Genomic DNA, 11,911 nt, shown 5'->3' with positions numbered 1-11,911 from the left:
ACAAGGTCCAAAAAACTCCCTGCATTGTAACCCGGCAATGTCTTTAACTGCTTCATACAGAGGTAACACTCAATGCTTTTCAAAAACTTTGGTCAAATAACATTTTGTTCGAAAGTGGAAAATTAGGAAAACAAAAGAATGTTTAGCACAGTGAAAAAAATCTAACTAATAACAAATGCTATTAATTTGAATGAATTTCGTGAAGACATTCCCAAGAAAATGATATCTTGGCAACACAAGCTAGAATATTGATATAACATAAATCTTTTAAAATAAAATAATTTACATCTTTTAGCTAAAAATATTGAAAATTAATGTTTTCGTTGTTTGTGTTTACTTTTTTCTTGCTTGGGAGTATAACACCCTGAAGCAACAACAACTTCCCTTGCGCAATTACTAATCAAACGAAATCTATCTGGTCCTAAAAGTATACCACCATACCAACGCGAAACTACCACAACAATATTCTCAACATTCATAATTTGCAACAGGTGAAGTAAACGTCCACCTGCGTTAACTTCACCATCATCAGCATAATCCTGAATGTAAGAATTCTCTTTAGTCCCACTAAGGCGATACGCAAGAATATTATGTGATGCTTGTGCCACCTTACGATTTTCTTTTAGTTTTCGTAAAACATATTTGACTTCTTCTAAAGTATGGACAATAGCGACATGGCCTTGAAATGTACTTTTTTTCAATGTAATTGTTTCTCCAGAAATGATCTTAGGTACTTCACTATCACTCAATTTTTTTGTTGATCGTGGCGTTTCTTCTTCCATTTGTTGTTGATGGAACATATCTTCTGATGATTCACCTCTCATCAGATCTGTCAGCGACCCTAATGCATAACAAGAAAGGCAAAAACACTTAACACATATTTCCTACTTTACAGGAAGGTGTTTTGTGGTTTTTGAAAATTTGCAGAAAATATTTTGTAGAACCAAATAGTTTCCAGCTAAAGGCAAAGATGTGGCGGTACAACTGAATTGCAAGTTTCTTCTATAAACGATATATAAGCAAACTTAACAGGAGTTTGTAAACCCGGCCATAAGTGGCGCCTATACACCATAATAAATGAGAAACGTGGAAAAACAAATGTGAACTCTCTTTTCATATGCAGCAATTTTACAAAATTTAAATTTGCCTTTCACTAATTTTTTTAAAAAAAAGGCGATAGATTGTTTTAATTCTTCTTGTAAGCTTTGTGGAAAAACTTATGTTGTGGACCATCTTATTCTAGAATAAGGTATGTTTGCTGCACGCCCCCACACTTTTGATCATGGCTGAGCCTGGGAATTAGAATTACAGTTGATATAGACGGTTGTATTTAAAATTTAAGTATTTCAAACAGTATTACGTTCTCTTTCTTTTTCCTCAGCAGATGATTCAATGAATAACTTTGCAGTTTCGTATTTTTCGAACAGCATATCGCGTATCTTCTCAGTCCAAATATGTAAAATACTTTCCCCCATATTTTCCTTCCAAAGAAGATCAAGCTGTGAATATATACTCTGCAGTTCTTCTCCAGACAAACATTCTGTGTGAATTTCAAAGATTGGAGGATCTTTATTTGGATAAGTTGTCGGAAGCAAAACAGAAATGGTCACAGCCCACCATTTTTCTTTATCACAACAAATCCTTAAATCAAATGTTTCATCGTCATGCAATGTAAAATCTTTACCATAGATTGCTGACAAAGCCTCAATTTCGTTTCTACGTATTTCATTGGCTTCACTCATTTTTCTAAAAAACTTGAAAAAATCAGATTTTAAATGAACTAGAAAATTTTAGGTGCAAAAACAAGGGTTGGCTATCTTATTGAATGGTAATAGAATCAAATGAAATCAGCAAAACTGCTGACAACATCATCAGATTAAAAAACAATGAACTGAAGTAATCCGACAAGAACCAATAAATTATTTTTATCTAATAATCGGGCCACCTGTATTTGCAAATGTACTCATTACGCACTAAAAGTTGCTGCGTTTTGGTAGGATTAAATTATCTCTGTAAAAAATATAATAATGAAAAGTTTGCAACAAGTAAAATAATTATGTTTCCAAGATAATAAAGTAGTAAAAGAGTTGTTAATGCAAACACCGCCGTAGTGATACTCCCAGAAATAGTAAAATATTTATTTATTCACCCTATTTCAAATGACCATTAACAAACTTTTAAATATAGATGGCATTGGAGTGAAGGATTGGGTAAAAAAATAACAATTGTATCTCCAATACACAATTCATGTGTGAAATTTATTACAAAAAATAACTGAATTTTGAATATATATTGACAAAGTATAAATGGTACAGACAATTATTGCAAGTAAAAACTTGATTAAGTTTAAAGAAAGTAAGACATTGTTTGAACAAAATCCTTCACAAAATCTTTTTGTTTAACTTGAAATTCCTTTTTTGTGTAATTAGGTGAAAGTGCGATATCGAAAATAATAAATATAAATACAAAAAATTAATTTTGCTTTGAACTAATAAAATCAGTCATAAAAATTATTGAACTATGAAAACAAATAGATTATTTTGAAGATCATCTCCCATAGTTTATTTAAGACTTTATAACAAAGAAAAACTCCACACCAATTTGTGCAAATAATTTTGCTAAAAATACAGACACCCTATTTCAATAGTATTACAAACAAAGAGATATATTTTATTCTGACACTAATCTTGCCGCATTCCATGCATTGCGGATGATTTTTTCTACTTTGGGTGCTTCTGGATGAATTAATTCATGAGGTACGGGGAATGCTGATCCTGGTTCCGCTCTTTCAGCAGCTTTGTTGTCTTTATCGTCAACATAAAGTTCAAGACGATAACGTGCACAGAAGCAACAGCAGGCATGTTCTTCTTTTAACTCAAGATCTTTGAAGAATCGATAATCCATATATTCCGTCGAAACTGAAACATTTTAATTTTATAACATTACAATTTCAATGCAAACATGCTAACCGAAAAGATGTTAATTTACTGCGCACACATTATTTTTACATTTTTAAAAATTTTTACAGCCTGACAATTTTCACCTAATTTAAATTCTGAAAAAGTTATCCTGTTGTCTAAACACATTTAAAACCTAGCATTTTATAATAAAACTCAAAAATGCACAACAATGCTTAAAACTTACTTGTGCCAAAATATTGTCTGCATGGTGGTACTTTGCGATAAAATACACCTTGACCAGTAACTTTCCAGTATGTTCGACTGACACAACAAGGACATAAATATCTGCGTAGACAATGTCCACAATTTTTGCTGTTTGCTAAATAAGAAAAATAATAATTTTAAAAAATATGAATTTGTTCTTTCTTTATTTTGATCTTCAAAAACATTCAGAAAAATATACTTACCACAACCAGGTGCAGGCATTTCTCCGCTCCACAATGCAACTGAAGTTTCTAACTCCTTCTTTTTTTTCTTTAACAGACCGATCATTTCCAACATATATACTCTGTCACCAATGGCTTGAACACCCATTTCTTTAAGATGATCCTTTAAGAAATATACAGTGAAACACTCATGCTGGACAAATTAAAATTAGCTGACACAACAGGCCTTTTAATAAGGGACAAGCGATTGCTCTCACACATGCAAAAACGCGCCCAATTCTAAGATAAAGGATAATAACTTGTTTTTCTAAAATTTTGTTTTTTTAAATAGATTAACTAAAAATTTAAAAAGTCGATTTTTAAATTAAACCAAGATGAAACATATTTTTTTTTAAATTAAAAAATAATTTTAAATGGAATAATCCCAACCATATATTTAATTATGCATATTTGTTGGTGTCTCATCCGCGTTCATCAGTTAAGGATCACATGGCTAGGCATCAGCTGTCATCCACGGTTACCAACTACAAAGGGGCTGTGTTGCTGATATTTTAGTCTACTTAATTCTTTATGTGGCTCAAGAGTCAGTGGTTTAGCTAAGATGCACAGGTTGGCTTTAAATAGGCTTTTGTCGGTTAATCAAAAAATGATGATTACGTCAAAACAGGAAGCCCTCTGTGTTGTACAGGGTAAAGGAATTTTCTTACTTCACATTTTAGCCTTTCTTTTAATTCTTATATTTTGACATCGCTCACGCAAAGAAATTATTGAGTAGGCCTGCACAATACGACTGAAAACATTTAAAACATTTAAAAAGGATGTGATGATATAAGATTACCTCTCTCAATAACATAAGAGATTTTCCATTAATTTTGTTAGCTAAGAAAAGTTCATTGGCATAACCACAACCAATCTTCTCCACAAAATTATTTATAACATCTTGAGTGCTCCATGCTAAAACAAAAAGGAAAAGATTAAAGAACCAACTAAAGGGATTTTTTCTACATAAGTTTTATTAATTTAATTTAAATGGTCAAAGTCTAATTGTGAGGGACACAAGCTGGCACTCACAAATTGTGCACAAGCATTTTAGCAAAAATCATAACTTTCCTTTAAAACATATGGGCTGCTCTTTTGTGTGACAAAAACAACTTTGTAGAGTGTTCCAGGTGGGGTTGTGAGTGGTGTTTTTAATTTAACTTTGCAACCACTTATGAGAAAACAGATGTTTAAATTTTGTGTGAAGTCGACTGTGAATTGAACATATGAATCAAATACTTAGTGCTTAGCTCTCGTCATTCCGTGCTTAGCTCTCGTCATTCCGTGCTTAGCTCTCGTTGAGGTCGGACGTATCTAAAACGCTCCGGTCTTGGCGCGCTAAGTCGAAGAAAGAAAAAAGAAGACTAAAGCTTGAAGAGCTCCTGCTTTGACAGCTAAGTCCTTTTTGATTTATTATATACTGTACTGCCTTCTTTACTTCATTTATATCTTTTCATTTCTTTAATTTGTTGTTTTGTAAGTTTTTTAAATTATTGTTTTTGTTAATAAATTGTTTTTATCCCAGTCAGTTTTTTATCCATCTATCATCTAATATGGTAGCTTTGCTGTGTTGTGGGTTCCTGCTGCTCCTTCTGTGTAACATCGTAAGGAAATGGGCTTGCCTCAGATCCTTCAAACATAGTTTTGGAAGAGCACATAACCGTAGAATGATCTCTCTACGACTTAAAAATAACTTTACTCAGGTAGGAAACCCCACATTTACGCTAAAACTGATTTTTGTGTTCGTTGTATTTTTGAGCAATACAAAACCTTCGTTCAAAAGTAGCTCACCCAACAACAACGAAATGAGTCGACTAGATAGGAGTTTCTTTTCTATCTCTTCACTTGAGGCCTGCAATAGAGTTTCTGAAAGCCAGCTCACTCTCCAATTAAAATTAATGGCTTTATCAAAACTTAAGCCAAGCAGGCACAAGTATTTCTATTTTTTAATCCTCTTGTCAGGGGACATCTGCCTCAACCCAGGTCCTGTTAAGTATCCCTGTTCTTCATGCTTAAAACCTGTGGCAAAAACACACAAAGCACTTTCTTGTGACAAGTGTGGATTATGGGCTCATAAAAAATGTGAGCGTATTTCTGATAAAAAATATCAACAATTTATGAAGACTCCTGAAGATAAACTGTTTTTCGTTTGCAGTCCCTGTCTTTCTCGTAATTTGCCCTTTGCTAATGGGGAGTCATTTGGTGACGAAATTCCGGACAACATCAATATTACTATTGATGAAAACTTTGATTTTGAGGCAATCAGAAATGGGAAGGGCTTAAAAATGGCCCATCTCAACATTAATGGTCTGTCATCCAAACTAGACTATGTTAAACTTCTGCTACATCAAACAAAACTTGATGTATTCTCCATCTGTGAAACCAAAATTGATGACACCATCACTGACAATGACGTTAAAATTGATGGCTATGTTTGTTATAGGAATGATCGGAATAGACGAGGTGGGGGTGTTCTAATTTTTGTTAATGAAAACTTGGATAGCCACCTTTTGAAACACCTTTACTTCGAAAATGTTGAATCACTATGGGTGAAAGTGTGCCTGAAAAAAACTAAACCTATTTACGTGTGTGGGGTTTACAGGCCACCTGGAGGTAGTGATTTGCAGAGTACCGAAAACCTGTGTACTCATTTTAAACAGTGTTTTAACAAGCTCCCAAAAGAAAAAGAAGTTTTTATCTTGGGAGATTTTAACTGTAACATGCTTTCAAAATATGCTCTTTCCTCCAAAATAAAGGAATTATGCTCCACTCTTTTCCTAAAACAACATATTACGGAGCCAACTCGTGTTACTGAAAATAGTAGCACTCTTATAGACTTGATACTTTCTAACAGTTCTTGTATTTCTAAAACTGGTGTCATGGATTTAGGCATCAGTGATCACAATTTAGTTTATGTGATCAGAAAATTCAAAAGGCCAAAATTTGAACCTAAAACATGCAAGGTTCGTAGCTACAAGAACTTCAGTGAAGAGGCTTTTCTGAAGGACCTCAGGAATTTAGACTGGTCATATTTTAATATTTATGATGACCTTGATAAAGCATGTGAGAAACTGAATAAAAATGTTAAAACAGTGGCTGACAAACATGCCCCTTTCAAAACACATAGATTTTCTGGCCGTGTTGAGGCATGGGTCACTGATGAATTAATAATAGCCATCAAAGAAAGAGACTTTTTGAAACGGAAAGCATCAAAAACAAAATCCATCAGAGACTGGGAAGCTTTCAAACAAAAAAGGAACCAGGTAATAGGTCTTAAAAATCGACTCAAAAACGAGTACTATAATGACGTTTTGCAGGACTTTCAAAAACGGCCAAAACAACTTTGGAAAACCCTAAAAAAACTGGTTCCTGATAAGTCAGGCAATACTACCTCGATAAAACGAGTAGTCCAAAACGATGGTACAGAAACTTCTCACCCAAAAGAAATTTCCAACACATTCAATTCATTTTTTGTCAGTGTTGGTGCCAAACTAGCCTCTAAATTTTCTTCTGACACTACTAATGTTAATCCACCTGTTAGCGGACACGATTTTCGGTGGGCTCGTATTGAGACCAAAAGTGTCGAAAAAATAATTAGATCACTAAAACTTAATAAAGCTACAGGCTTGGACGGAATTGGTTCACGACTGCTAAAAGCAGGTTCGTCAGTTTTAAGTATTTATTTATCAAGTCTTTTCAACAAATCTTTATTTACTGGTTATGTACCTAAATGTTGGAAGACTAAAAGGGTCTCGCCTATTTTTAAAAGTGGCAATAAAACAGATCCTACTAATTATCGGCCTATCTCCATTTTGCCAATTCCTATGAAAATTTTTGAAAAGTTAGTGCATGAGCAAATGTCTCATTTTATTTCTGAGCACAACTTCCTGAATGACAGACAGTCCGGATTTCGAAAACTCTTTTCCACAGAAACTGCAGTAGTCGATGTCTCTGATTTTATTCTTACTGAGCTCGACCAACATAACTTTGTTTGTGCTGTGCTCATTGACCTTAAAAAAGCTTTTGACACTGTTGATCATAAAATTTTGTTAAAAAAACTATGGTGTTTTGGCATCAGAGATGCTGCCTTTGATTGGTTCGAGTCCTACTTAACGGACCGAATGCAGCTGACTCTTGTAAACGACACAGGATCAGATCTGCTTCATGAAGACGCTTTTGGGGTGCCGCAGGGATCTGTGTTGGGGCCCCTGCTCTTTCTTTTGTATATTGATGACTTAAAATCTGTCATCAATTCAAACTACCACCATCTTTATGCGGATGATACAATAATTATTTCGTCTCATAAAAACTTGGATACCCTTGTCTCCCAGGTCGAGTTGGAACTTTCGCAAGTCGACCTCTGGCTGAATAATAACAAAATGACTATTAATACGGACAAAACTGAAACAATCTTTTTCGGCAACCACAGCCAGTTAAAAAAAGTTGAGAACAAAACTATCAACTATATGGGTATTCCTTTGAAGAGGAGCGAAAAAGTTAAATATCTTGGGGTAACATTTGATCAAAAAATGCAATGGGAAAAGCACATTAATGACATAAATAGAAAAATACTAATTAAATATTCTAAAATTAGAACCATTGCATCCTGTTTAACACCTCACACAAAAAACCTTTTAATTAATGCACTTGTCATGCCATATTTCAACTACTGCTCCTCGGCATGGGCTTGTGCCACCCAAGGTAGATTGGGAAAACTAGAAAAACGATTAAAATGTGTCCGTACCTTTCTTGGGAAAGAGAGGGAATATTCAATGAATAATTTACTCATCAAAAACGATGCCATATTAGTTTTCAAAGCCATGAATCACATTGCTCCTGATTACATGCGCTCAAAATTCCTTTTGACAAAAAACTGTCATAATCATCAAACAAGAGGAGCTTCAAAAAACAGGTTCACACTTCCCTTGGTCAACACGGAATTTGGCAAAAAAGCCTTCCCATTTAGAGCTGCAAAAGTGTGGAATAATCTTCCAGACCAAGTGACCTGTGATGGAAGTCTGCTTTCGTTTAAGACTTCCATCTCTAATGTATTTGGCAAATTCTAATGGAGATCACTTTTTAATTTTTTAATTTTTGTTTTTTATTCTTTTTCTTTTCAATTTTCACAGATTATAAATGTTACTATGTTTGATTGAGCTGAGGCAGTCTAAGGTTTATCATTTTTTGTTTCTTTTTTGTTCTAGTGGCCCCCAGTGGAAACAATCCACTAACTATAGGTTTTTGTGATTTTCTGGGCTAGCCACTTTAAATATTTATTATTATTATTATTATTATTATTATTATTATACTTTGTGTACGTTGATTGAATCATTTATTGAATTTGGTCTGACATCCATTATGCAAATGAAAGGAAAAATTTGTTGGAAAAGTTCTTACGAAAAACAATGACAAGACTTTTCCCAAAATAATGTTATCAATACTTTTTGGTAAAATTTGTCAAATTTGATTCTTATGAAATTAACCCCCAACGTTAATTAGTTTAATTAGTTCTGTTTATATTTTTAGCTAGTATAAATAAAATTATACAGGAAATCTTTTAACTCCTTCCTTGTGTATGCATTTAAGCATAGCTTGTTTACAGCAAGCTACCAATTTCAAAACTCCACCTCAAATTACATGGCTATGTATATGAAGAAGAAGAAGTATTTATTCTACAGTAATAGCGTAGAGGTCAAATAAATATCAATTTACAAAAAAATTAGGCTATCACTGTAAAGAGACTAGCATTATTAGCCTATGGCTATGACAAGATGCTGGCCACCCTTAATATACAAAAACAAAACAACAAACAAACAAAAACATATTCTCATAAATAGTCCTAAGCGCCACTTCCACCTTGCTTTAAGCCACTAGACATGATTTCAGACTTTGCTACATTCATTCTCAGCCCTTTCTTTTGTAGTCTACTTTGTAAACTTTGTGACAGTTCTTCTATTGACTCTGCTAATGATAACTATATCATCTACATACAATAACTCCCATGGACACTCGTGACACTCTTTATTATCTTTTTAAGTTACAGTTCACAACTACAGGGGCTAGTTAATTAAGAAATAAAAAGAAAGATTCAAACTTTACAAAATACAGAGCTCTCCATATTATTCAATGTTGATGGTAGAGACACAGGCAGTTAAACATAAAGATCTTGAAAGTTTAGAAACCTCGGTCAGGGCACAGACCTCGCAAGCTCGGTCTGTACTTCTGACCTTGGGCTTTATATTTTACAGTACAGCATCAAAACCGCTCAGTATCCGTTTATGACAAACAACACACATTTATTTGCATTTTATGGAAATAAAATTTGCAATCAAAAGAAGCATAAGAATATCACAACACACATAAAATAAACTCACAGATCATTAAGCACGAACATAGAACATGGCAGTCAGGACTGTAACAGATTTGGGGTCTTATTTAAATAAAAGCCTATAGGAGATCCCCAGAACCATATTGCGAACCTCTAAAATATTTTTTTTTCAATAAATTTATTGGTCTGTTTATTTATTAGTTAGAAAATAAAAATTTGTAAACTTTTAAGAAGGGCACTGGAGATACTGTTCTTCATATTAGGGAATTGTTTCCAATTTTTCAACATTACTAAGATGTATAGGTATGCAGCATAATGTGTATAAATATGATAAACTCAATTAGACAACACCTGGCAACAATGTGGTTTACTAGCTAAAAATCAAAATATCACATGACAAACTTTGCTAGCTAGCTAGCTATTTGCTATTTAAACACTTGAAGTAGGTCGTTTTTTATTTATAACGATTTTTTTTAAATTATTCAAATAACGAAGCAGAAGAAATAAGATATTACATAGGATATTTCTTAAAAAATAATTGTTTTGGTTAAAAAGCATTTTAAAACAAATTAAATGGAATAAGAAACGTGTAAACAGACCTGCAACTTGACTAGCATCTAGATCTATGACATAGTTTTCAATACCAGAGATTGCTGCAGGTTGACTTGCAATTACATTACCCGCCCTTTTCTCATCTGGATAAGATGCTCCCGCTACTGCATGGTACTCTTGCTTTTTCACCTCCATTTTTTCATATCCAGCAGCCATCTGAATAATGTTCGCTTTTACCAGCTGAACACTGAACAATGCTCATGGTCGGTATAATTACCCGCCCCGTAAATTGGAGAACTATTTTACAGACCGATTCATTGAGGGTTACATCTAGTACAATAAGCCCACAGAGAAGTTTTAAGTCAGTCTGCAAAATTAAGGTTTTTTCACCAGCTTCTAGTCTGTAAATTACCACATTTTTTAAATTGAATACATCTAGAATACAGCTCCACCCCTGCGGTTATTGATGAAAACGTTTTCACAGCTTGACCCAGGAAACAAAAAAAACAACAAAAAATTAAGTTAAAGCAAATTGACTTTTAGGTAGATTACCTGTTTTTGAGACCCTGATTTTGACGATTAATAAATTGTGATAGTAAAAAAGCTCCACGTCGAAGAGCAATGTTTTTGTTTACAATTTTTAACTCTCGATCAACCAGTTATTCTGTCATTAATTTTATTGAATCTTGTAAAGCTACCAAGGTCGAATGTCCCAGACCGGACGAAGCTCAAATCTTAGATTTTTTTTACGAGGATGTGATGTTGCGATGGGTTTGATAGTAGTAATGGCAATGAATGTTTATTTAGATAGCTAGCTATATATAACCCCTAGCTAGCTACTATTTTGACAACCTTTTTGCTATGATTGTCTCCAATATATTTTGTTTAACAATGACTCAAAACCACAATACTTGTGTGTGCGAAATGGTTTACTAGTTTAAAAACTCACAGTTTCCTTTTTAAGTAACTGTTACTCTAAACATAGGCAAGGGTACACACAGGAAATGTTTTCCTAACCACGAAATGCCAATGAAATGGATCTGTGAGGTCGTATTGTACTACAATTTTTTGGTAGAGAGGTTATTTTTTACACAGAATTTTATGGAAGCATCAAATACTGTAATGCCTCGAATAAATGCTGAAAGGGTGCTTATCAAATTTTTTGTGTTTTAAAGGGACTGTCTTTTCAATGAAGTCGTAAAAGAGCATGTTGTTTAATATTTTTTTTTAGTACTATTGAGGCAATAAAAACGAGGGTGCCGATAAGCCACATACAACTATCGTCTGCATGGTTTGTTACAAGGAATTGCATTTCGGGAATGTTCCGGGCGAGCTCGGGAAGGTGTGGGCGGTTTCGGGGGACAACCACCAATTTTATTCAAAAAGTTGCCCGAACTCGCCTGTATATATGCGGGCGTTTGCGGCTTATCGGCACCCTCTTAAATAAAAAGGGTAACTAGCACTTTCCCAATCAGGAAACCACAACACAATGGCTGATATTCTATGGCGTAGCTATAAAAGTATCAGCTAATAAAAATAAGTTGAAGTACTCAAAGTTTTTATCCAAAATGTTGTTTTTAACTTGCATTCTAATAGAACCATTGGATTCTTAGAAGGCAGCGTTTGTACTCAAGTTGTGATAAGGA

The 11,911-nt window shown here is 33.9% G+C and overlaps 2 protein-coding genes across 2 annotated transcripts; both read right to left on the bottom strand.

Moving 5' to 3' along the window:
• Positions 1–248: 248 nt before the first annotated feature.
• LOC130647628 (protein IMPACT-B-like) lies at positions 249–1,897 on the bottom strand. The gene is made up of 2 exons (XM_057453563.1): positions 1,361–1,897; positions 249–841 (listed from the first exon to the last, which is right to left on the bottom strand). Exons 1-2 carry the CDS (start codon positions 1,740–1,742, stop codon positions 312–314), a joined length of 912 nt encoding a protein of 303 aa, XP_057309546.1. The 5' UTR covers positions 1,743–1,897; the 3' UTR covers positions 249–311.
• A 335-nt stretch (positions 1,898–2,232) lies between these two features.
• On the bottom strand, positions 2,233–10,517 carry LOC130647629 (uncharacterized). The gene is made up of 5 exons (XM_057453564.1): positions 10,313–10,517; positions 4,185–4,300; positions 3,368–3,509; positions 3,145–3,279; positions 2,233–2,918 (listed from the first exon to the last, which is right to left on the bottom strand). The coding sequence occupies exons 1-5, from the start codon at positions 10,479–10,481 to the stop codon at positions 2,671–2,673; spliced, it is 810 nt and encodes a 269-aa protein (XP_057309547.1). The 5' UTR covers positions 10,482–10,517; the 3' UTR covers positions 2,233–2,670.
• Positions 10,518–11,911: the final 1,394 nt, after the last annotated feature.

The sequence above is a fragment of the Hydractinia symbiolongicarpus genome, chromosome 6, assembly GCF_029227915.1.
Source record: "Hydractinia symbiolongicarpus strain clone_291-10 chromosome 6, HSymV2.1, whole genome shotgun sequence".
Taxonomy (NCBI): Eukaryota; Metazoa; Cnidaria; class Hydrozoa; order Anthoathecata; family Hydractiniidae; genus Hydractinia; species Hydractinia symbiolongicarpus.
This window is presented reverse-complemented; position numbering and strand designations above follow the sequence as displayed.